The sequence below is a fragment of the Chamaea fasciata genome, unplaced genomic scaffold (assembly GCF_029207755.1).
Source record: "Chamaea fasciata isolate MVZ Bird 193981 ecotype frontalis unplaced genomic scaffold, bChaFas1.0.hap1 SCAF_5, whole genome shotgun sequence".
In the NCBI taxonomy this organism is placed as follows: domain Eukaryota; kingdom Metazoa; phylum Chordata; class Aves; order Passeriformes; family Sylviidae; genus Chamaea; species Chamaea fasciata.
Genome location: NW_027094090.1, coordinates 2150631 through 2175353, shown reverse-complemented (window position 1 = coordinate 2175353; position 24723 = coordinate 2150631). Strand labels below are relative to the sequence as shown.

General features: G+C 42.2%; 1 protein-coding gene across 3 annotated transcripts in view; it reads right to left on the bottom strand.

Annotated features, from left to right (window-relative positions):
- The window catches only part of CHCHD3 (coiled-coil-helix-coiled-coil-helix domain containing 3), a 127666-nt gene extending 103514 nt beyond the window's left edge, over positions 1-24152 (bottom strand). For 2 of the 3 annotated variants that reach the window (XM_066182655.1, XM_066182657.1), the window contains exons 1-3: positions 24015-24152; positions 22415-22490; positions 3247-3331 (exon numbers count right to left, since the gene is read on the bottom strand). In XM_066182655.1, the coding sequence (XP_066038752.1) occupies positions 3247-3331; positions 22415-22490; positions 24015-24095 (242 nt within the window). In that variant the 5' untranslated portion in view covers positions 24096-24152. The remainder of the gene's footprint in view (positions 1-3246; positions 3332-22414; positions 22491-24014) is intronic. The other variant, XM_066182656.1, reaches the window with a different exon arrangement.
- Between the last annotated feature and the right edge of the window lie 571 nt (positions 24153-24723).

The following is a 24723-nucleotide window of genomic DNA, read 5'->3' as shown; positions in this document are numbered from 1 at the left end:
GCTGGAAAGCCAAGCAAGAAACTGAACCCCGCCCAAATATAATTAGCCTGATCTAAATGATGAGCGAAATAGAGAGAGTGAAATTTCACTGATTTTCAGGGGGGAAAAAAAGGCAAGTCATCATTCAGGAACGTTCAATTTCCATGGGAAATCACATCCATCACTCGCCTCTGAAGCAGTGGTTTGTATATTTTAGTGGAGGAATCCAGCACTCTGATGAGGTTGGCAGGATCTGAAATTTGATCATTATGCTGATGATAGAAGTTGTTCTTTTTGCTGCCTCAAAATACTTTTTTCCTTCGCCCGCACTTTCCATAAAGCAAACTTGAAAAACAGATTTACTGAGAACCGTCAGTATCGTGGAGCCCAACAAATGAGCAGCTTTGTATCCAAGGACAAAGGTAATGGATGGAGTGGATAAATTCCACTCTGTTCTCTGATGGGAGAAGGTAATTGACTTATTTCTCCGATGCCTGTTCTCAAAGCCGTAACATTAAGAATTTTCTCATTTTCTTGGGAAATTAGAAAAAAATGCTAAACATTTGCTGAGCTCGTCCAGAATAAGAAAAGAGAAAAGGCAAAATGCAAATTATCACTCCCTGGTCCATTGAGTCATGTGGATTTCTCTTATTATTCAGAATTCTTCTCTTTATTATCATTTAATACTTGTCACCACTGTCAAGCTCAAGTTTTTGTGTCCATCCTCTCATTTTTATGTTCCTTTGAGTATCACACTAAGACTGCAGCTCTGACACATTAACTGCTCACAGTTACTATTGCAGACACTGCAAATTCTGTGGTAAATCAATGATAATCAATTTTCTAAATGAACTTTCCGAAATGAAAACGCTTTTCAGATGAAACATTTGAATTTGTTCAAAAACCAAAGAGAGGAACAACAGCTGGGCTGAGTAAAAGGAGGAGTAAAGTGGAAATCAGTGCAGAATTTTGGAAATAAGTTCTAAGGTGGGTCTCAATCACTACTTTATTAATTATTCCAAGTCCTCTTAAATAGAAGCTGTAATTCATATATTGTTAGAGAGTTGATGCCATTAAAATACAATTTAAGAATCATTCTTCAGCTCTAATCCCCAAAATAAGCACACTTATATACTTATCACTTTATATAGAGCAGCCCATCTGTACCGTGCATGGATGTGTGAATAAATAATTTATCCAGGAAGTTCAAATTAAGATTTCTTCCCTTCACAGTCTGAAATGAGTAAAAGACATTTTGCAATCAAACCCAAATGTGGTCATACACTGCTCAGGGAACAGCACCAAAACCAGCTATTAGGCAGTTGGAATCAGACAACAAGCAGTCAAAAGTTTCAGATAATTTTATGTTTAAATGTTATTTCATTTAAATATTGGGAAAAAAAAAAAAACTGGTTTAGAGAAAGAAGTGAGAATATAAACATGTAAAATACACCATCCATGGTGAAACAATCCATAAGATGAACGTGCAGGTAAAAACTTTAATTTTTATGTCGCATCTCAACAGGATTGTTCTTAAAATCAGTAGGTTATGAAAAGAAATTGTTAATAAATCACAAGGGCAAGGTCAAGAAGCTGAAATGAAGATCTCAGGTTTTTGTTCTGTTTTCCAACACTGCATCAATGTGTTTGAATTTATGTCACAAATTATTACAGTTTCATAGACAGAAACATATTCCATGTTTCTATTAGCTGGAACATTCTGCACATGCAAGACAAAATAATTTATCTGAACGAGTTTCTTGAATGTTTTCAAAGCAGAAACCTCCACCAGAATTCAGCCCATAAAGACCTTAAGTTTTACTTATGGAAAAAGATTTGCATCTTTTACATCTTTTTGTTTCATCCAAGACAAAAACCCCTCTATGCCCTGTTAAAAACAGATTTTTATAATTGCAAATACTGCGTAAAAATGATAATAAAACAACCCTTGCTATGGCTAAAAATTAACTAAATAAATCAATACAAGAAGTAAAGCTGTTAACAAGTTTTGATGTTTTTCCTTTCTTTATCATCGCCATCATCAATTTATTTTGATATTTTACCCAGTCTGCTCCCTCCGTTTCACAGATCAGTGCACAAGCTGAATTCTGGAAGGTACTGAAAGTGTCCCATGATAAAACGCTGAAGTTGCAAACCAAATATTTCCACATTTTAATCCCATTTAGCTGAAGTCTTGAGCACTCCAGAAGCTCAAAAATAACCCAAGTTTTCCTGTCAAAGCCCAGTTGAGGAGAGAGGGGGGGATTTCACTGTAACTTATTGATTTCCTTTACTGCTGATGCAAAAAAAAAAAAAAAAAAAAGAAGAGAAAAGCCTAGTTTGTTTTTTTTTTTTCCCTGGGACATTAATATAGTCCTATCTAATTATATACTCCATCAACCTAACTCAATTAAATAACAGAATGCTGGGTAGGAAACGGCTGAGATCTATGCAGACAGTTGAAGTAGTACTAATTACAGCCTAATTTTTTTAATCCATCATAATGAGCCTTTCTCCCCATTCTCAGTGGAGGACAATGTGGAATATTTGTATTAAGACTCGGTGTGTTGTGTTATCTATTTACAACAGTCACAAAGAAACACAGAAGTTCAGCAGGTACCAAAATTTCTACATTGAAAGAGGAATTTTTAATTGCTAATAATGGCTCTGCCCAGGCTTCCACGGCCACTGCAATCTCTGAGAAAAAAAAATGCCTAAGAAAGGAATATTTCAATATAAAGAGAGGAATCAGAAGGATTTTACTGCTGTGAACTGGTTTAATAGAAAATTTTACATATTCAAAGTACCTCAAAACACCCTGCAGCTCCCAGAAATCTCCAGAATTCCCAGAAAAATTCCAGAAATTCCCACTTCTGCTGCTGATCCAAGGTACTTTTGCTCAGCCCCTGGGGTCACAGGGACCCCCAGCCCTGCTCTGTCCCTGCAGCACAAAGTGATTATTTGGGCTCCAGAGAAATCAGCAAAGCTTGAGCTTAAAAGGCAGCAAAAAAAAAAAAAAAAAAAAAAAAAGCCACTCTCAGGAGGTCAAAAGGGATTTAGAGCAACAGTTGGGATCAGCTCTTACAAGGAAATTCCAGCTCATTTGTTGTTGAACATGGATTTAATATCCAAACCTGCTGCAGCCCCCAGAGCTCTCACAGCCAGCTTGTCTCAGGGCACAAAATTCAGTCATTTCCAGTAAGCAGATAAATAAAATAAAATAAAAAGCATTAAGTTTGTTTGAACTACTGTTATTAATGAACCGACCTCCTCTTCTGAGCTTCAGAGTCTCTCCTGGCTCGTTCCAGTGCCAATTCCTCAGCTATTCTTTTCTTCAGCTCTTCATCATTAACTGTAATTAAAAGAAAATTCAATGAAATGTTAGCAGAACACAAGTTATTCCCAATTACAGAAACAACTGCGTAATACGGTGCCCTCGATTGTTTATTTGCTTTTTTTCCTCACAGCAGTTGGAGTTGCTTTCTTGTGGTTTAACCATCTTTGAAATTTTAGCACGACACCAGAGAGCCTTTAAAAATTGTTTCTTATTAAACAGCTTTTCAATCAGTGCAATCTTTTGAAAATGAAACATCATGGACTATACATTAAATTCAATTTTTTTTCTTCAAAATATGTCTTTGTAAAGTAGAACCATGATGAGACAAAGACATAAACAGACAAAAAGTCATAAAATGCTGCTTTTTGTTCATATAGAACCAAAAGAAATATCTTTGTGTAACAAATCAATATTTTCAGATGCATTTTACACAACAAAGCTCTCACAACATCCTAAATATTCATATTTCTGGTTCCTTGACCAAGATTTTGCCCCAGATTCTCCTGATTTTGTTTAATCAAGCAGATATGGAAAGAATATTTCCTTCACTTTGATTCTGTCAGATGAATCAATGAAAGTCTTGTTAAGAACAAAAAAGGCAGGGAAGAAACTTCTTCAAGAATGTGAACAGAGGGAGAAAAGCCGGAGAGCCACCAATCCTACATGGCTGCAAGACCAAAACCACTAAAATCCAGCTTAATCCTAATCCTGCCTGGAATTAAGCCCTTCCTACACCGAGTTGAATCTCTGCTATGCTCTGGATTTCCAGGTAATTCCCTTGCAAAAAAAAAAAAAAAAAAAAAAAAAAAAAAACACTAAAGAAAAATTTAAAAATTAAAAAATAAATTAAACAAAATTTTAAAAAAATTTAAAAACCACCCAAATTCTGGCTCAAATTCTCCTCCATGGAAGCCCAGAGCTCCAGGATGTGATCTCACCCAAAACACCCAGGAAAACAAGAGCTGCTGAATCCTAGAAGGTGCCACAACCCTTGGTGCAGTGAAAAAAACCCTGACAGGGGAAGTCAAGCCCAGGGAAGTTCATTTTCAGGCAGTGCAGGATCTCTGTGACCTCATCTCCAGGAGCTGGATTTATCTGCAAAGATTATCCAAAATCATTATTCCACATTCCTGTCATAGATCAGACTCCCAGCGATTCTGCTGATCCTAAAGCAGCCTCACAAAAGAGGTTTTTATGAATGAATGAAGCAGCTTCATCAATTTTATGGGAGTTTTGGCCAACTAATCCAGTTAAAAACATCTTAGGAAAAGCAGCAGGAATCGATATCCAGCGTGCCAGGCTCAGGAAATGCTGAGATCACAGAAACAGGGGGAAAAGTGGGGGGAAACTTGTGAATCACCAGCGAGACCCCAGCCTAAAAACATTTTAAAATTAAAATTCAGAGGGAAATAAGAACCTTTCAACAGATCTCTGGCACAAAGGTGGGGGAAAAAGGAAACTCCCATTTTATCGGGATTATCTTGACTGACATAACAACGTTAATTATCTTGTTCACCAGCATCTAGAGGATGAAATTTACGGTTCTGGTGGACAAAAAGGAGTGCAAGAACTCCAACAGACCAGAGGATGGTTTATGTCATCATGAGGAAAGATTCGGGCAGCAGCCAATAAAGACATTTGACCTTAACAATCAATTAGGCCGTCCATCGATCGGCCAAATACTAATAGGGAATAAAAGTGGAGCTATAGATCATTCAATAGAATTATTGTAAGATATAATTGGGGAGCTCCCAAATGGGAGCTTTATGATGTTTTGGTTTAAAAAAAAAAATTAAAAATTGCAGTTCCACACGGAGGTGGGATTTGTTCTAGGGGGAAGAAGCATTTAAAAAGGGAAAAGATAATTTATTTGAGAGAGGATCAGAGAAAAGATTGTTTAATATTAAATGTTAAATAACGGTTCTGACGGCCATCTCTGCTCACACTGCAGGGCACTAAAAACACACAGCTGACCACTGAAATATTAGAAAATGTTAAACCTGGGGCGTGCAAGATTGCTAAAATATTAATATATTAATATTATTCTATTAAAAATTAAATTATTGCACAGCCATTCCCACCACCACCCCGTTTAACATCAGAAGTTCCTCAGGGTGCTGAAATCAGGGCCAGCTCCATCCCAGAGCAGACAAAGTGGGAAGATTTTCAGGCAGGAACATTTGGGAAGGACACACCTGCACCCCAGGGCTTCCCCTGCTCCTACAGGAGCACAAAAGTGAGTGTGAGAGTGTTTAATGCACAGCTCCCATCACAAAGCCATTTGTGAAAGGAACACACCCCAAAACCCCCCAGGAGCAGCTGCTCTGGCCCCTCAGCACACCAAGGGATGGGTGATTGATTGGCAGCGTTCTCCTGGGATAATGGGAATGGAAAAGCCCAAAAAATGGATAATGGGGATGGAGCAGCCCCAGCTGAGGCTGCAGAAAGCCCCGAGAGGCACCAAACTGCTCCAAGAACAGCCCAGACACAGAATGGTTGTACGGGGTTTGTGTGGGCAGGGTTTGGTACCGGGGGCTACAGGGGTGGTTTCTGGGAGCTTCTTCAACGTACAGCAGAGCCAATTCCAGCCAGCTCCAGGATGGACCCACCACGATGGACCCACCACGATGAATCCACCACAATGGAACCCACCAGGATGGACCTACCACGATGGACCCACCACGATGGACCCACCACGATGGACCCACCACGATGGACCCACCACGATGAATCCACCACGATGGACCCACCACGATGGACCCACCACGATGGACCCACCACGATGGACCCACCACGATGGAACCCACCACGATGGACTCATCAGGGTGGACCCACCATGATGGACCCACCACGATGGACCCACCACGATGGACCCACCACGATGGACCCACCACGATGGACCCACCACAATGGAACCCATCAGGATGGACCTACCAGGATGGAACCCACCAGGACGGACCCACCAGGATGGAATCATCAGGATGGATCCACCAGGAGGGACCCACCAGGATGGACCCACCAGGATGGACCCACCAAGATGGATCCACCACGATGGACCCACCATGATGGACCCACCACGATGGACCCACCACGATGGACCCACCACGATGGACCCACCACGATGGACCCACCACAATGGACCCACCACAATGGAACCCACCACAATGGAACCACCACAATGGAACCCACCACAATGGAACCCACCACAGTGGAACCACCAAGATGAAACCACCAGGATGAATCCACCAGGACAGATCCACCAGGATCGTTCCACCAGGATGGAACCACCAGGAATGGTGGTGATGCCTCTGGGGTAATGGATGTAAGAAGAAGAAAAAAGAAAGTTTTGTGCAGCAGGACAGAGGAGAGTGGAGTGAGAATATGAGAGGAACAACCCTGCAGACACCCAGGGCGGGGCAGGAGCTGCTCCAGAGCTGACATTCCCAGGAGATTCCATGGGAATTCTATTAATTCTATTTTCTCTCCCCTGCCCAGCTGTGGGAGAAGCTTTGGTGGGAGCCTGGAATCCAGACAGGGTCAACAGTGACAAAATCCAGGAAGCTCCTGCCAGGATCTGGGCAGACCAAGCAGGGACTGTCCTGGCACAAGGAGGTTTTGCCACTTTGGTGGCCTCTGGGATACAGCTCCCTGACTTTTCCTATTTGTCCACTAATTCTTCGGGAAAAGTTTGAAAGACAATTTCTTCCTAAAATCGAATCCAAACCCACCCTCCTTCAGCTTAAGGCCACTCCCCCTTGTCCTGTCACTACAAAGCAGATTTCAACACTTCAACATTCAGTCTTCTCCAGAGACCAAGATTCCAATCCCTCCAACATCCTTCGGGAAACCTGAGAAAGGCTTATTCCACCATCTTTTTAAAATGCCACAAACCCTGATTTCTATTAAAAATATATTTTAAAAGAGCGCATCAAGCCGTTTGCTTACCCCTTTGTATTTACTCTCCCGCTCGTGCTTCAAAATCAGACAAATAAGGAACCAGAAAGCCAAGGTATTTCCCAGGATTCCAAAGGTTTTGGGAAGTTTCAGGGACAACTGATAAGGACAGAGATGCAAAAGGGACTGAAGGACTTCCCAACAGCTCCTGATGTTCCAGATGCATAAAATGTGCTCTGCTTTGGAACTCCAAAGGCCACCCATGAGCAGGATGGGAGCAAAGCTTCACGTGATGCCAATCAGCAATTTTATCCTCCACGTCTACAACAGTTTGGCACAGAAATATGTTTTACAACTCTCGTAGTATTTGACTCCAACTCCTCAGCTCTTGTTAATCACAAACCCATCCCTTTTTCCTCTCTCTCTCTCTCTCTAAAGCAGTTGCTTCACGGAAAAGAAACAATCAGCGGGATGTCAGGATTACACGCCGAGCAGTAAACAACAAACCTCAGGGAAAGCAGACACCTGCAGCCTCAGAAATGTTAGCCAGAGAAATCAGGAATGTGATATGGACAAATTATTCAAATAACTTCCAACCTGCAGAGCTGGGAATCTGCCCATTAGCCCTGCAGTTGGGAAAAAAAAATCCATTAATGCAAACAGCATTTAGTAGCAGGCACCTTCACTAAATTCTCTGGAAAGGGCAGGTGCATTAAGTTATTAATGAAGAGACACTTAGGTTTGATACAATCAAATGCCTTTTAGAAAATACTTAGCTAGGTAATGTTCAGATAATGAATTTTAAAAACCAAAAAAAACCACCAAAAACACACACAAAAAAAAAAAAAACTCAAGTTCTGGTTTTTCCTTCTAGTTAAGCTTGGAAATTTAGAAGAAAATTGCTGTCCAGTGAACAGGATACTGGAAGGTTGTTCCAAGATCTCCACACAACCTTTTTTTTTTCTTCTCCAGGCTGGACAACCCCAACTTTCTCAGCCTCTCTTCGTAGGGGAGGTGCTCCTTTATTAAAGTTGTGGCCTCCTCTGGACTTACCCAACATGAGAAGGCGGAAGGCTGAAGGGAAAGAGAGGGTGTAAAGAATTAAAGAATATGAAATATTAGTCAAAAAGGAGGCACCCCCACACTTCCTCCAGCACCGTGTTCAATCAGCCTCTCCACATCACACCTCAAGCCAGGATAAACTTGGCTAAAATCTCTTTTGCTTCCATCAAAATTCATGGACTTAACACAACAATCCCTTTGAAACATTCCCCAAACAGAGAACGAAGCTCCAAGGAACCTCCCAACCACTGCCAGCCACGGGAAGACTCCTTTTTGTGCTGGAAAAACCAATTCCCAGTGAATTCCTGCACTTTCTTGCTCTCACCTCTGGCATTTGGTGTTGACAACCAACACCAGGGCAATCAAACCATGAATCTCGTCCAAGGGGAAGTTCTCCCATCCCTTTAAGTAGGAATATTAACCAGATCCTTTGGGACAGGGCACCTCGGGGCTGCCTTCAGCCCCATCATCTGCCTCAGCCGCTGGCACAGGGCAGTGGCAGCTTTGGGGGGAATTAATGAAGACGTCACCAGGAAAAGTCCTAATTGTGCAATTAACGCTCATAAATTTTGGATCAGGAAGCCCCAGGGGCCTGGTGCCCTCCCCAGCTCACACACATCGGGGCTCTTCCACAATTAAAACTATTTCCCACCCACATTCAGATGAGTAAAATGCAAATATTATAATATGCAAATCACCTTGATTTATTCTTTGTGCCTAATAAAAACTCTGGTTTGGTCCGTATCTAAATTCCAGAGATCACACAAAAATCTTCACTACCAACAGGAAGAAATTGTTCCCTCAGACACTGAAGAGGTTGCCCAGGGAAGCTGTGGCTGCCACATCCCTGGAATTCTTCAAGGCTGGGCTGGATCAGTCTGGGATAGTGGAAGAGATGATTTCAGTGTCAGTTAAAGCTGTAGGGAATTTATTTGGTTTGTTTAAATCAGGTGGGAAGACAATGACACCCTGAAATCTACTCTGCTTCCCCTAATTTTTAATTCTCCAAGAGCCCTGGATTTGCTGGGAGCAGCACAGGAGAGAAAACAGGAAAATGTTGTAACTAAAGTGCATCAGTATTTCTGGCAGAGAATTATTTTAAAAATTTGGTGGGTTTCAAACACTGCTGTACCTGATCTTTAACCTTATAAACAACCCAAGTAAGCCTTGAACTCAATGAAAATAATAATGAACCATCCCTTCAGCCTGCCAGCAGAAAAAAAAACTAAAAACACTAAAAAAGTCATTTATGTTCTTTAAAACCCAGCACTTAAACTGCTGTGGGCTTTCTTAAATATTATTATTTTTAAAGAGCATTCTCAAGAATAAACTCTACTTTCATATTCACACAAGTTTAATTACCAGCAACTTTTTAACATCCAGCAACTTTTCCACTGGAATTCCAAATTCCAGGCACTTCCTCCAATCAGGAATTCAGTACAAACAAAGCTCCCCTCCAAGGACAGAAATTTTTATTAACCGTTAAATATCGGTAATGCGCAGGAATATTTTCAGACGAGCTCATAGGATAATGAAATACAAAAACAAGGCAATTAAGTGTGCATAATTTAAAAATATTTAATATTTTACTTTCCAAAGGCGCTCTTGCATAGATTACACTCCCTATTTTCCAATGTAAATGTGGGGTATCAATCAATTTATACTAATTCCAATTAGAAACAATCAGTGCGTGGTCTAGAAGTAACAAAACAAAGTTAGTTCCTATTATATTTGGAATATTCTCCTTCCAACATCCCGTTAATGTTGGGATAAAGCAAATCACACTGGATTTATGAGGGGGCTGGAAAAAAACAGGATTAGGAGGTTTTCCCCCTGTGATACTCTGAATTAAGTTCTACCTGCCTGTGCTAACAGGTCTGATTTACAAAACTAATTCATTTCTGAGATTCACATCACCAAAAATATGTGGGTTTGACATATTTTTGATAATTTGAAATAATCTTGTCTTGGAGGACTTGAATTTGATTAAGAGGTGACAGACACAGGGACGCTGTGCAAGAGAAGAAACATGAAATATGTTCGGTACATCTCAAAATATGTGAGAGCCCATAAAATCAGGCACTTCCCACCAATAAGTGCATTGAGTTTAAAAAGGCAGTTAATAAAAAAAATTCCCCTAATTTTTAGTTTCTGCAGGAACTCCTGCTGTGTGGCTAATGACTGTGTGGAGTTTTAATGTGACTTTTTCGATTGTTCTCATTGCCCCTGGAAGGGAGGGAATTATTTCAATCAAACTTTCTTCATCACCCATCCTTCCCTCCCCACCCCTGTAATCAAATACAGAGATAATAACTTATTTCGGCAGCTGTTTAGCCATAAGTCGTTTTGCCCTCCTGTTAATTTCAAATAATTAATAAAAATAACGAAACAGAAGTATCAAACCCCTTTAAAATACCATCTCCCTGCCTTAAACTGAATACAGCAGTGGAGAAAATTCCCATTTCAGCTGGTTTAGTATTCCCTGCTCCACACACACACACTGGAAGGTTTTTCTTGTGGAACACAATGGATGAAAGCATCAGGATTCTGTAATTCAACATTAAAAAAAAAATAATAATCATATTGTAAGCAACGATAAGAAGGATTTGATGATTCTGCTTTCAAGAGGATTAAGCACGTGGTGTCCTTTCAGGACAATTTAAGTTGTCCAGTTCCTGATCTTTATGGTTCAAAAGTTTATTGTAAAGCTATTTTATCTGACAGCGCAGGGAAATTCACTGGTGTTCTTTTCATCTTCTTGGACAAAATCTGTTTTAAATTCTTTCACACGCTGTTTCAACAAACTCCTTCCACCACCGCAGAGGGCAGGGAAATAATCGTGGATTTTTACACGTAGCAGGTAAGTAAAAAGGGATTTATTTTTTTTTTAACTGAAACATCTCTTAGAAGTCACCACTAATGGCAGAGAATTGCCAACCACTCCTGCTTCAGTCCAGCTCTCCCAAATGGGCCTCCCTGCACTGCCAGGGCTACAAAAATAGCAAATTTTGATGTTGAGTTCATCCAGCACCACCGTGCCTAAGGAGGAATCTCCAGCTGTGATTGTGCACTATCAGTGGCACTGAAAAGTCAATCTTGCCCAATTTCAGCTCTTGGATTGGAGCCACTTCGGGCAGGAACAAGGAGATCACAAAGCTGCTCATCACTCACTCACAGAGGCCTTGAGGGAGGGTATTTTTAGACCTTTCCATGGGCAGGAACACAGGCTCCAGGCACGGAATTTTACTGTCAAATGTTCACATTCCAGCTCTTTGTGGGGCAGGCGGCTCCGCTTTTATAGATCCACACCCCAAACCTGCACCCACCACCCAATTTACCCAAAGTTCATTAAAGCCATTCATTAAGTGCCACGTCCAGTTGTTCCTTGATGTCACAGATCAAACGTGTGTGACATAAATTCTTTTTTTTAAGGTGGTGACATTGGCACAGGGTGCCCAGAGAAGCTGTGGCTGCCCCTGGATCCCTGGAAGTGTCCAAGGGCCAGGTTGGACAGGGCTTGGAGCACAAAATGATCTTTAAGGTCCTTCCAAGCCAAACCAGTCCATAATTCTATGATCTTAAGGGGTTTTTTTCCAACCTAAATGAGTGAAGAAATCCAGCAAGGAGGAGGATGGAAAGAAAAATGCAGAATTATAAAAGCATCGGTAAGGTGGAAGGAGAAGCAGGTGGGACTCAGAGAAGCAAATCTACAATGAAAGCAGGAAAAGACAAGAGTGATGGGAAAAGCAAGTGGCAAATAATGATGGGAAAGGTGTTTTAAAAGAGGTTTTGTAACCATTCTGTAGCAGATCTACATCCAGTATGAAGTTTCCCCATCTGAGCACATCCCCCTGAAGAATTTTCTATGAAATCCACAAAACTCTGCAACAGTGCCACTGACACCAATCTATTCACAAGATTTCAAAAAAAAAAAAAAAAAAACCTATATGAATAAATTAATTATCCTTGAGAAATCTGTTTAATAAAGATCTGTTTTAATCTAAAACTGGTTAATAACTTTAAAAGCTGTTCTGGAAGAGAGGAAGGGAAAGAAAAACATAAGAGTCCCTAATCCTGTGGAAAAAAAAAACAAAACCAAGCAGTGGAAATGTCCTTACAGGTAAAGGTTAATGAAAGAAAAAGGAAGATAACACTCATCAATACCTCTGCTGATCCCACTAAACAGATTTCTCAGTCCTTGGAGTTGCATGGGAAGATAAATCAGGATATCAAACTTCCACATTGCACACATAAAGCATTAAATTTTAAAGGGATCTAAAAAAATTTTTCCCAGCAGAAGCTGAATATTGAGAAAACTAAAAAAAAAAAAAAATGTGACTATCTCCATATCAAGTCCTAATTTCATTTATCCATGACATGGGCACCAAAAGGCTGCAGAAATCCTGAAAGCAATCACTCCATCTCAAATTGGCTACAAAGCAAGCAGCAGTGAGAAATAAGTGGATCTTTAGCAGCTGTTGTGGTGTGCTCAAATCTCATCTCCTGTTCATTCACTCAGGTGATAACAAGAGGCTGCTACAAAGGATCCATCAGAGCACAGCAAACCATAATTGGAGGATTTGTTTATTCAGCTCTGATGGAAACTCCAGCACGTTCAGCCTTGGAATTGCTGACTGGAGAAGGGATGGGGGAAAGAATTTAAACATTTGTACGACGTCCTGGACGCGAGAATCGCTTTTATAAAGGAGAATTTCCAAGTGTTTCCTTATTCCTTGAAGATTTCCATATTCCAACACCCCACACAGCAGCTTGTTTGTTTTGGAGAATAATCTGGAAGTGAGTTCAGTGACCAAGTGGAAAAAAACATTTATTTCATGTAATATTAACAGCAGGAGCCAAGAAGTCAGCTTAGAAATCGCCAATATTCACATTTCAAATATCTGCACCCTCAAGTAACTCCTTGTGCGCAGGCACAAGGAATTAATTAACGAGAATTAATCCTTTCTCTCAAGGAAACTGGAGGTGATTTACACACATTTTGATGTTTTTTCTCCAACTCAAAAGCAAAACCAGCTTTTTCTATCGAATTATCATGCACACAGCTACAGCACTGTCAACCCTGAAATGTGTGTTTTCAGCCCAATATTCAGCCCTGCATTGCTGCTTTCAATAATAACTGAAAACAGGCTGTAAATAAAACGTGATTATGATGTTTATTGTTGTTTTCATTATTCAGAAATTGTGTAAAAATAAAAGATAATGCTGAAATGCTTGAAATTCTCACAACATCATTAATCTAACACCTGCATTTTTAATGATTTGCAATGAAATCTGCTAATAAAAATCATTTGCACCAATGGCTGGGCTCAGCTGATGCAATATTCGCTACAAATGGTGTTTTTTTAGGGTTACAAATTGTGAGCAGGAAGAAAACCAAGGTACTACAGGGGAAAAAAAAGAAGTTGAAGAGGTGAAACGTGAAAATCTTAAGAAGAAAGAATAACCTGATTATCACAAAGATGCTCCCAGATAATTCAGGAATTCCTGAGGTTCACTTTGAGTAGAACATTGTATTTTCTTCTGCCAACAGAGCGGAAAAAAAGCAAAAATTAATGTGTTCAACACTGGCACAGAAACACAAAACCATAATTTTGAATGGTGCCCCTCCATGAATTCCAGCTTCCTTAGGCTTCTGATCAACACCAAAACCCTTCTTCTAAATAACCACTGCCTTTTAATTCTTCCTACCCATTTCTCCTGATATTTTTTTTTTCTCCATAAATTTCCTAAATTGGTGCCATCTCCCTTTGTTGAGAAATGTCCATCAGTAGCATTGGGGATAATAATCCTTTATCAAGGATAAACTGCCTCCCTCTCATGGAAGGGGAAAAAGGAGAAGGGGAAAAGGAAAAGGGGAAAAGGAAAGGGAAAAGGGGAAAAGGAAAGGGAAAAGGGGAAAAGGAGAGGAAAAGGAGAGGAAAAGGAGAGGAAAAGGAGAGGAAAAGGAGAGGAAAAGGAGAGGAAAAGGAGAGGAAAAGGAGAGGAAAAGGAGAGGAAAAGGAGAGGAAAAGGAGAGGAAAAGGAGAGGAAAAGCAGAGGAAAAGCAGAGGAAAAGCAGAGGAAAAGCAGAGGAAAAGCAGAGGAAAAGCAGAGGAAAAGCAGAGGAAAAGGAGAGGAAAAGGAGAGGAAAAGGAGAGGAAAAGGAGAGGAAAAGGAGAGGAAAAGGAGAGGAAAAGGAGAGGAAAAGGAGAGGAAAAGGAGAGGAAAAGGAAAAAAGGTGAAGCATCTTGGACAAACCATTCAACTCCTTCAGTAAAAAGTTCCAGAGATAAAAGGAGGAGCAGAACCTTTCTGGGAAGAACCCTAAAAAAGCAGCTGAGATTAAAAGCTTGTTTTCAGGTGATTAACATGAGGTGAAATCAAACGTGGTTAATGAAGCTAAAAATGAGAATCTGATAAATAGGCTCCGTGAAGCATTGCCAGAGGCACACAACAAATGTCCTTCCCTTACTTCTTAAATTTCTATTTTAACCGTCAGGTAGGAATATCTGAAGCCAAATTTTCAGCCTGGTGTTGGCCAAAACTTTAATATGACACCATTGAAAATCAAGGAGTTCAGAACACAAGCGAAGCAGGACGGGGGAAAAAAAAAAAAACTGTGGTAATAAAAACTTCTCCCATTCCCCTGAGGCTGAAGAAAAAGATCTCTAAGTGGTACCTCCTGTTTAACTAAAAAACAACTGCACAAAGCTTTCAAGCAGCAGCAGCACCAACAAAACACTTAACCTGCCTCAGCTGACAAGCCATGAAGAGCTTTAGGAACACTTTGCTGAAGCCTGAAGATGAAAAGAATAAAACAAAGCTTTTCTTCTCATCTTTAATGTGATTAAATCGTCCATTTAAAGTGTTCTTTTCTACCACACTGAGGAGTCTCTGGCTGTAAATAAATTGGGACGGGAAGAAAAGTAGCAATTTACTGTTAAAACCTAAAGGTTTTATTACTTGGAGGTCTCCTCGCGCTGCTGAAGTCGTGTTACATCTACCGAGTGCTATTTTTCAATAATTTTCAAGGAAACAAATGCACTTAAAACTCCTCTGCTCCTTCAGTCGGTGCAAAGATAAATTTGGGTAAGAATATCTGTTGTATTATAAAACCAGAGAGGATTCTCCACAGCAGAATGACAATTTCTTTGCTTGGTGCCATCAAGGCTCGTGTTGGTGAAATCAAACAGCTCGAATTTACTCGTTGGGTTTATCTCGTTAAAACTGTCAATGTTGGGTTTTTTTTATTTTGTTCTTTAAGATTAAGAAAAAAAAATCATTCAAACTGCTTCAAATGACTTCTGTTCCAACAATCCTTTAAATTACAAAGCTCTTTATCTGAGCCAACTATCTGAGCTTTCTGACCTATAATCCCAGGAAGGTCTCTGAAGGACAAAGGAGGGATGGGACAGAACACAGACAATTCTGCAACAACACACATGGGAGATTTCTAACAAAGACCAAGACAAATGGATTCCAAACAAGCCTTTTCTTCCATCAAATTCTGGGTTTTAATGCATAAAGTAGCCAAAATAAGGGAAAAATGAAAGGAAAAAAAAAACTAAAATATGTTGTTAGACAGGTTTTTAATTAATTTTAACATACATAAAAAGCCCCAGTTCAAAAACCCTACCACACAAGTCTGGCTCATAACCAGTAGATAAACTCTGGCTGCATTTTCAGTAAGCTCAGCCTAAGGCTGGGCTCAAAGGCCTAAAGCTTTGCCAGGATTTAAGTACAAAACAATTTACTCAGAGCTAGTAAAAGGCAACGGCACCACTTCCATCCATAAATACATAAAGATTCAGTCCTTAAAACTCATTATTTCCTGATGTTCTGCAAAGGGCTCCACGAACTTAATTCTTCCTCCTGAATTGAGCTCAGTAGAAATTAAAACAAGAATCACACACCAGCCACCAAGAGTTGTTTTCCAAAACGATTTTCCCGCTAAGCGCTGGAACACGAGGCTTTAACAAGCACAAATCTTGTGCTCCCACATTAAAAAGCAGAAGGTTTTAACTTTTAACTCACAAGCCATTGCTAAGCAAATACTTTGGATGTGCTTGTTAAACAGCAGCCACGACCAAAAATCCCTTTATTTGTGCGCTGCACAAGATTTGGAGAGGCAACGTCTGCACTCAGCAAACCCCTAATAGAGCACAGGCAGCCTAGAGCAGAATAGCATGAAATTTCATTTCCCCAAATCCACCAGAGACCCAAAAAAAAGCACATGGAAGGCAGTACATAAAAATTACCTGCTTCTAAGAATAGATGGAAACAAAAAAGCGATGCTGCTAAATGAAGGCTCCTTGAAAAACAAACCCTGCCTCTCTGCAAGGAGCCACACGCAGAAAATCATTCGGAAAAGGCAAAAAAACTACAGAAGAAAGTGACTGTCACTGCAATGAGTGTGCCTGAGACCTATTTCCTTCCACTTATGAGGACAGAAGCTGGCACATGCAGGGCTCTTCCTTTACATTTCATTTGGAATAGCCCAAGTTCTCCATCAGTTGTAAAATAAGAAACCATTAAATCAATTAAATGTCCCCGTGATATCTGACAGTAGTCATGGGATAAATTGGCTTTCGCCCCGGCCCTCGTGTAGGGAAACAAAACCAAACCACAGCTCAATCCCACAGATTGAAAAAGTGAATTCCTCCATTTGCAGAACCCTTGGAAACCTCAGAATTCGTTTCTTTAGTTCCCTTTCCAACACTTAATATACAAATAAACAAATAAAGCACCAGTGGGAGCAGGAAGGGGGCTGGGAATCGCTCACTGCAATTCCAGCCTTCAGTGTCTCCCATGCAGGGGCCACTTCTCCCACACAAAATCGAGCAGGATTATTTAATTCCAAAGAAAGAAACAAAAAGAGGAAGGGAGAGAGGCAGAGAAATAAATCCCCTGCCCCATTTGGTCTGGCCTGTCAACTGCAGAGTCACAGAAACACAGAATCCCTGAATGGTTTGGGATGTGCAGCAGGTGTTTCTGAACAGGGAAAAGAGTTTCAGTTCACCTTTAGACATTTTTAGGAAGTTTAACTAGAAATTTCTCTGGTTTTCTCACAGCAATTGGCTCAGGGCCAGCACAAGAGCACGGATTGGGCTCTGAGAGTGTAACTTCATTGGCAAACTGTCCCTCCTAAAACATTCAATATTCAGGAAAGAGCAAAAAGGAAGTAAAGGGCTTTTTGGAGTGTTTTCAGCAGGGTGTCAGAGGTTTTCTCAGGCACCTGCGCTGCGGCTTTTCATTCATTTTCTGTAACATTTGTTATTTTGTTATTTTTCATTATTAAACCTTTTGCTTTACAAAACAACTCTGAAGAGCAGCCTGGTCCAATTATTTCAAACCAATCTGCAAGGGCTGGACCCTCAGAAATTGATACATTGATGTAAGACTCTGACCATGTGTTAACCTGTATCAAAGATGTACTTTCGACTTTTCAGCTGGTCCGGGAACAACTTCACTATCCCACAGTGCTCCAACCTGGCCTTGGACATTTCCAGGGATCCAGGGGCAGCCAAAGCTTCTCTGGGAAATCCATTCCAGGGCCTCCCCATCTTCACTGTAAAAAACTTCCTCCAGCCAACCCCAATTTATATCGTGTTAACACAAGTGGCATTTCTTGGAGCACATTAAAATATGTTTAATTATAGATTTAAGCTGCTCTTGTGGGGAGTTTCTGGTGGTTTAGATCACTGCACACCACGTCAGGATAACAAAGGACACGAGGAGATGAGGTTCATTGTAACATCAGTTATGGGTTAAAAACACCACATTTGCAGGGGATGTTCCAACACCTTTTGCCTTTTATTCCTGCTTGCCTTTAGTGGAAAATACCTCGTTCCATGGGATGTCTCAGCACTCGGAAAACAACTGAACCCAGAGGCGCAGGGATGCTGAAATCCCACCAGCAGGGCTACAGTGGAGATTCAAAATGCTGCTTGGGAATGAGACAAATGTTGGGAATACTAAACCAAAGAGTAATCCAGCTTTTTCATTCGTGCCTTGTAAGATGAAAATTCACCAGGTTCTAGATGTTCATGGGATGGTTTGGGTTGGGAGGGACCTTAAAGCCCATCCAGTGCCACCCCCTGCCACAGAAGCGACACCTTCCACTGTCCCAGGGATGGGGCACATCCCTTTTACACGTTTATGGATATTTTCCATATTCAACTCCCATGATTTGCCATTTTTTCCCTGGAATTTCAGCACCATTTGACAAGGGCCTTACCCAGCCCACAGAACACCCTGCACATCACCCAGACAGCAAAAACTTTAATTTCTGCAGTGCTTCCTCCAACTCCAATGCATAATTCCATGTTCCCTATACTCCTGCAATCCAGGGACAGGAATGTCAAGCTCCACTAAAGATTTGCTGGTCCACTGCCAGCACTAAAACTTTGACATTTTTAGCAGCCAAATATGTTTCACCTTTGGATAATAAAACACTTCCATCAATACCTTTAACCCAAAGGGTATCAACGCATATCACTGCAAAGAAAAGTCATCTCCAAGAAACTCTGTGACAAAAAAGTAGCAAAATATTATTATTAATATTAATAATAATATTAATTTATAACAAGCAAATCACGACCTTTCAGGCTTTCAGTGATCCAGAACCATCTCAGTGTTGCCTGAGGGTCCTACTCGATTTATTTCAGGTTTTCAGTACGAGTTTAAGAAACCCTTTTTAGAAAGAATTCCCAGAGCTGTTCATAGAGGAGGGCAAATAAACACAAATGCAAAACCCAAGTTCTCCTGGCTCCTGCTGCAGGAAGGAAAAGTGGAAAATCCACATCAGGAACTTCCTGAGCTTTCCAGGTGTCTCACAGCAAAGGGAATCAAGCCAGGCACTGCCAAACCTCTGCTTTTTTCCCCCGTTCTAAAAATAAGAGGAATTCTAGAAAGTAACATCACAAATGTCAGTTCATTTCATCTTTCAGTTCATGCAGAGAAAAAGGAACAAAAAGGTGGATGGAAGCAATTAATACATGAAAGGGCAAAGAACTGCCAGGGTTTATTTGCAGAGGATTCTTGCTTAACTGGCAGAAATTCAGCTCAACTCTCTAAACTTCCAGGTGCTCACAAAAACTGAAAACACAGAATAACTCTCAGAAGCAATACCCAAGAACCTCCCTCTCATTTCTCCTGAGACATTCCAGTTTTAAATCCAGCTTTTCATGCAGTACTCAGCTATCCATAATTGCTAATATCATCAGGACATGGTGCAGCTCTTTAGAAACATTAAATTTAAAAAGTTAATAATCCTGATTTCCCTCAGGACTGGAATGTGCTTCCCTGCACCAGGAATAGGATGTCCTTAAGGATCTCCCCACCCTCCCCAAATGTGTCCCCGAGAGCTTTCTCCTGTGTGACCCCACAAGCAAAAGGTGAAGTTCGTTCTCCTAAAGTTCAGTTTAACCCTAAGTTTGCCTCCAATTAGAACCCAACACTTGAAATCCTCAGTCCCTGAACAGCCCAATAATATCTTTATGTGTTTCTGACTGACACAAGGTATCCAGGGCCACTGAAACTCCACCCAAAACCAGACAGCAACACAAACAAAGACACCAATCCACCAAAATTAATCCACGAAAACAAGCCAGGTATGACCCAGCTCCTGAGGAGGCTCATCTTACTACACCCCTACAGAATATTTTGTGACAGGGGGCCTTGGCTGATTCATTTAATGAGGACATGATAATAAATACAGTTAAAAAAACAGGAGAAAAATCCTCTGTGCCCTTAAAAGAATCTGTTTCTGCAAAGGGGAATAAAAAATACTGTCTGAGATCCTGAGACTCTTGACAATTTAAGAATTTATTATTCTTTTTTCCCCTAATAAACTATTAGTTTTCCCAATATCCACTAAGCTAAAATGAATTAAACCATCCCCTCTGTCAGAAGTTTTTGGTATAACACACCCCCAAGGAAAAAAAAAAAGAAAAAAAATTGGCCTTGTCTGGCCAAATTACTTTTCATCAATACTGCTTTAGGAATTACAGACAAGACCTGAAAGATTTTACACTTGTTAAATATTTTAGTGCATTTAATATTACTCAGAAGCCAGCAAGTGAGCCAAGCAAGCTGAGATGCTTTCAGACAACTGTCTTTAGGTGTCAGATTTCGGTGTAAGTGGATGTAATTTCATTTTCTGACCCCAAACTGAAGTCAATAAATTCATCGTCATTGGCAAGCAACAACAAGAAACAAGGTCTTCCATGTAACTTGAGCCATTTTTCCTCCACCAAAAGCAATCAGAGGCTTGCCTGGAAGAAAGGGCTGGCTTTAAGAGCTCTGAAGTTTCTCCCTCTAGACATCTGAGCTTATTTTTGTCAAGTGTTATTTGCCTGGGGTACAGAAGCACTTTCCCCCAAAATCACAAGTTCTTAAAGGAAAGCTACACTTAACATTTTCCAAGCTTCAAAAGGTTGAGCAATTCATGGAATTATGGAATGGTTTGGGTTGGAAAGGACTTTAAAGAGCTTTTAATTCCATCCCTGCCATGGGTACAGACATTTCCCACTGTCCCAGGGTGCTCCAAGCTCTGTCCAACCTGGCCTTGGACACTTCCAGGGATCCTCTGGGAATTCCAGCCCAAGAAGGAATTCCCTGTGTCCCATCCAGCCCTGCCCTGTGGCAGTGGGAAGCCATTCCCTGTGTTCTGTCCCTGCAGGCCTTGCCCCCAGTCCCTCTCCATCTTTCTTTAGGTCACCCCAAACTTCTCCAAGCTGAAGAATCCCAATTTTCCAAGCCTTTACTCACAGCAGAGGTGCTCCATCCCCCGGATGAACTTTGGACTAATTTCAAATCTTTCAACAAAAAGAAAAACCCAAAACAAACAAACCAAATCAAAACAACAACAACAAAAAAAAACACCCCAACTAACCAACAACAACAACAACAAAAAGTCCTATTTCCCACAAGCAAAGAGAAACAAAAATGAAAAGCTCAAGACATGCAACAGTGTGAATGAGCAGAGAATTCCTGGGGTGTTACAGCCCTCCCACACCCCAGAATCCCAGGAGCTTGCTCACAAGGGCCATTCCCATAATTCACATTTAAAGATGAACAAACACCACAGGAGAGCAGGGAAGACAAGCAAGTGTTGTTCCATAAAAATCCTTTTTATCTCAAATAGTTTCTTCAGCGCAGTGAAATGCAGGGACATAATGAAAAAGCTACTGTTTAAAAAAAAAAAAACTTAAAAAGAATGTTCTCTTTCCATGGTTCCCTGCTCACTGCAGGGGCTTGGAATGAATCTTTAAAGTCCCAAAGCAGTCTGGGATTCTGGGATAGACTCCCCCAATTAACAGACAACCCAATTTATGCTCCAGAAGGAAGGAAGATGTTAAATTCCGTTTATTCAAGTCTTGCTGCAAGGCTGCCACAGGACTGGTGTTTAATCAGGGCTGAGTTCCATGGGATTTCCTGTAAGCATCAAGGCAAAAATGGGGAATTCTGCTCCCATGAGCATTTCTGGAGCGCTGAGAAGAGCCTCACTTGAACTTTCCAGGTTTCTGGGAGTCCACAAATCACCTGTTCCAATCTCTGCTCAGTGTGCTGCTGAAGGGTTTTAAATCAGAGCAGAGCATTCCTGGCAGGAGGTTTTGACACATTTCAACTCCCTCCACCCCCCTCAATAAGGAAATCTAAGGAGTTAAGAAAGCCATCGATCTGTGTGAGCTGTACATCACTTACTTCCACCATTCCAGGGTAGGAAAAGAGCATATTCTCCTTTTAATATTTGCTTAAAGTGTCTTTCAGCAGAACCTTCCCAGACTAAAAGTCATCTTTGATTAGAGGACCAGGAAATTTCCCTTTCGGAACTCAAGACATATTTGGACATTTGCTGGTTTCTGGGGTGTTTCGGAGTTGTTTTTAAGTCTTTAACAATGGATAACAGTGTGGAAAGCCAAGCCTAATTTGTGTTTTACACTTGAATGTCAGCCAGAAGAAAACAAAAAGGGAACTTAACTCCTCTAAAAAAATCTACAAGCTAAAGACGAGCCAAAAAGTTAATGCCAAAAAAAAAAAAATCATCTCTGAGAAAGGGCAATGGGTTCATTAGGATGCTCTGAAGGGCACAAATGATTCCTTTTTTCACATTAAAAGCTGCAAAAACCAGGAGCAAACCTGCACCTGCTCCTCGGTGCTGTCTCCCACCGGGCGAGGAGGGCTCCTTCATCCGATCGATGACGCTGTCGGACAACTGCAAAACACAACGGGGGCACACCTCAGCTCCCCATTTCCCCTCCAAACGTACAAAACTTCATAAAAACAGAGCCTGGAGCCTCTCTAGGAGACATGCCCGCTGCTAAAATTCAATCCCCGAGAGAAAACAATCCCATTATTAGTGAGGTGAGTGCAGAAAGAACAAGATGGGTTTGGCTGTCACAGAGGATACAGGGAAGAGTAAAAGGAAATAACACCTTTGGACACGTTGCTGGTAATTAATCTGCATTTCTGCCTCTCTCAGTGGTTTAATTTGCCCCTCTGAGGTGCAGAGCACTCAGCCCAGGAGGAATTTCATCCTGGGAAAAAGGACTTGTGCAATAGAAATGGTCACAGCCGAACACAAAGTTCATTTCAGTGTTGACACAGACACACACAGAAAAAAACCTCAAATTACGCAGAATCCAACAGAGTAAGAGCAGCCTCCAGCTTCAGATCTGTGGAAGCCCAGGGATAAAATTAACAAAAGGGAAAGAATTATTAGCATAAGAACTTCTGGTTTCCAATTTCTGTCATCAAATCCCAGGTTTATTTAGGTTGGAAGAGACCTTAAAGAGCTTTTAAACCCAACCCCTGTCATGAGCAGGGACACTTTCCACCATCCCAGGCTGCTCCAAGCCCCATCCAACCTGGCCTTGGACATTTCCTGGGATCCAGGGGAAGCCACAGCTTCTCTGGGCACCATGTACCATGTTTCAGAGCACATAAACTCCATTCCATACAGAATATATAAATTATATTATATTTATATCACTGTCACCTTTTTATTCAAGAGCATTAAATGCTCAGAAATGGAAAACACACCAGTTGGCTGAAACAGGATGAACTCCCAGGGCTCCTCCTGCACATCTCCTCCCCTAAAAGCAGCAATAAATGATAAGTTATTATCATTCTTGGTGTGAGCTACGCAGTGACTGACATGGAAAAATTCCTAAGCTGCAAGAATTCTTGAAATTCCTTGTGTCACAAGTTCTGCTCTGGGATGTGACAGACAGCAAAGGTGACGTTCCCGTCACCTGCCCTAGAACTGGACGTGGCTGTCCCATCTCTGGAAGCGTCCAAAGCCAGGCTGGACGGGGCTTGGAGCACCTGGGCCAGTGGAAAGTGTCCCTGCCCACGGCAGGGGTGGCACTGGGTGTCCTTTAATGTCCCTTCCAGCCCAAACCTCGCTGTGACCGATGATAAGGAGGCCGAGCCGGGCACAGGAAGTTGGATCTCACGACCGCAGGACATGGGAAAGGGAGGAGCTCCGGCGTGTGGAGGTCAGGGAAAGACAAACCCAGCTCCTGCAGCCACACATTTCCCCTAGAACGGCTCCTGATCCCCACCGGGCTGCAGAGAGGCGAAATCACCGCGGGAGAGGGAGGGAAAGGGGACAGCAGCGGGGACACGGCAGACACAGGGAGGCGGGAGAAGGGGACAGGCAGAGTGGGAAAGTGGAGCCGGGGCCAGACCAAGCCCGCAGCGCTCCGGCGAGCCCCGGGCCGGGCCCCGCGCTCACCCGCACGCCCTTGACCACGGTGATATTCTCATTCTCGTCCGCCTCGAAGGTGACGCGCCGGGTGCTGCCGCCGCCGCCCATCTCGGCCCGCGGACACACGGACGGCCCCAAGGAGACTCGGCGTGCGCGCTGCCAGCGCGCCCCGCAGCAACGCCGCTCCCCATTGGCCCGCCGCGCGCCCCCGCCCGTAGAACGCCGCTTCCTATTGGCTGAGCCGGCGCGTCGCCATGGAAACGGCGCAGCCCCCTCTGCCGGGGAGCGACAGGTACCCGGAAAGGTGCGGGAACTTTTTCGGGGCGAAACTTCACGTGGGGGGAGAAAGGACTACAAGTCCCGTGATGCTCCGCGGAGGGAGGAAAGGGGCGGGAGGGCCCGTCCGCGCGGTGCGCGCTGGGTAGTGTAGTCATGTCCGTCCCTGAAGCTGTGGGGTACCGAGCGCCTGCCAGCACCTCCGGGGTGCTGAAAATCCTCAGAGGAGCGGCTGAGGGAGCTGGGAAAGGGGCTGAGCCTGGAGAAAAGGGGGATCGGGGGGGACCTTGTGGCTCTTACAACTCCCTGACAGGAGGGGACAGCCTGGGGGTCGGGCTCTGCTCCCAGGGAACAGGGACAGGAGGAGAGGGAACAGCCTTGGGGAGGCTCAGGGTGGATTTTAGGGAAAATTCTTCCCAAAAGAGTTGTCCAACCCCGGCACAGCTGCCCAGGACAGAGA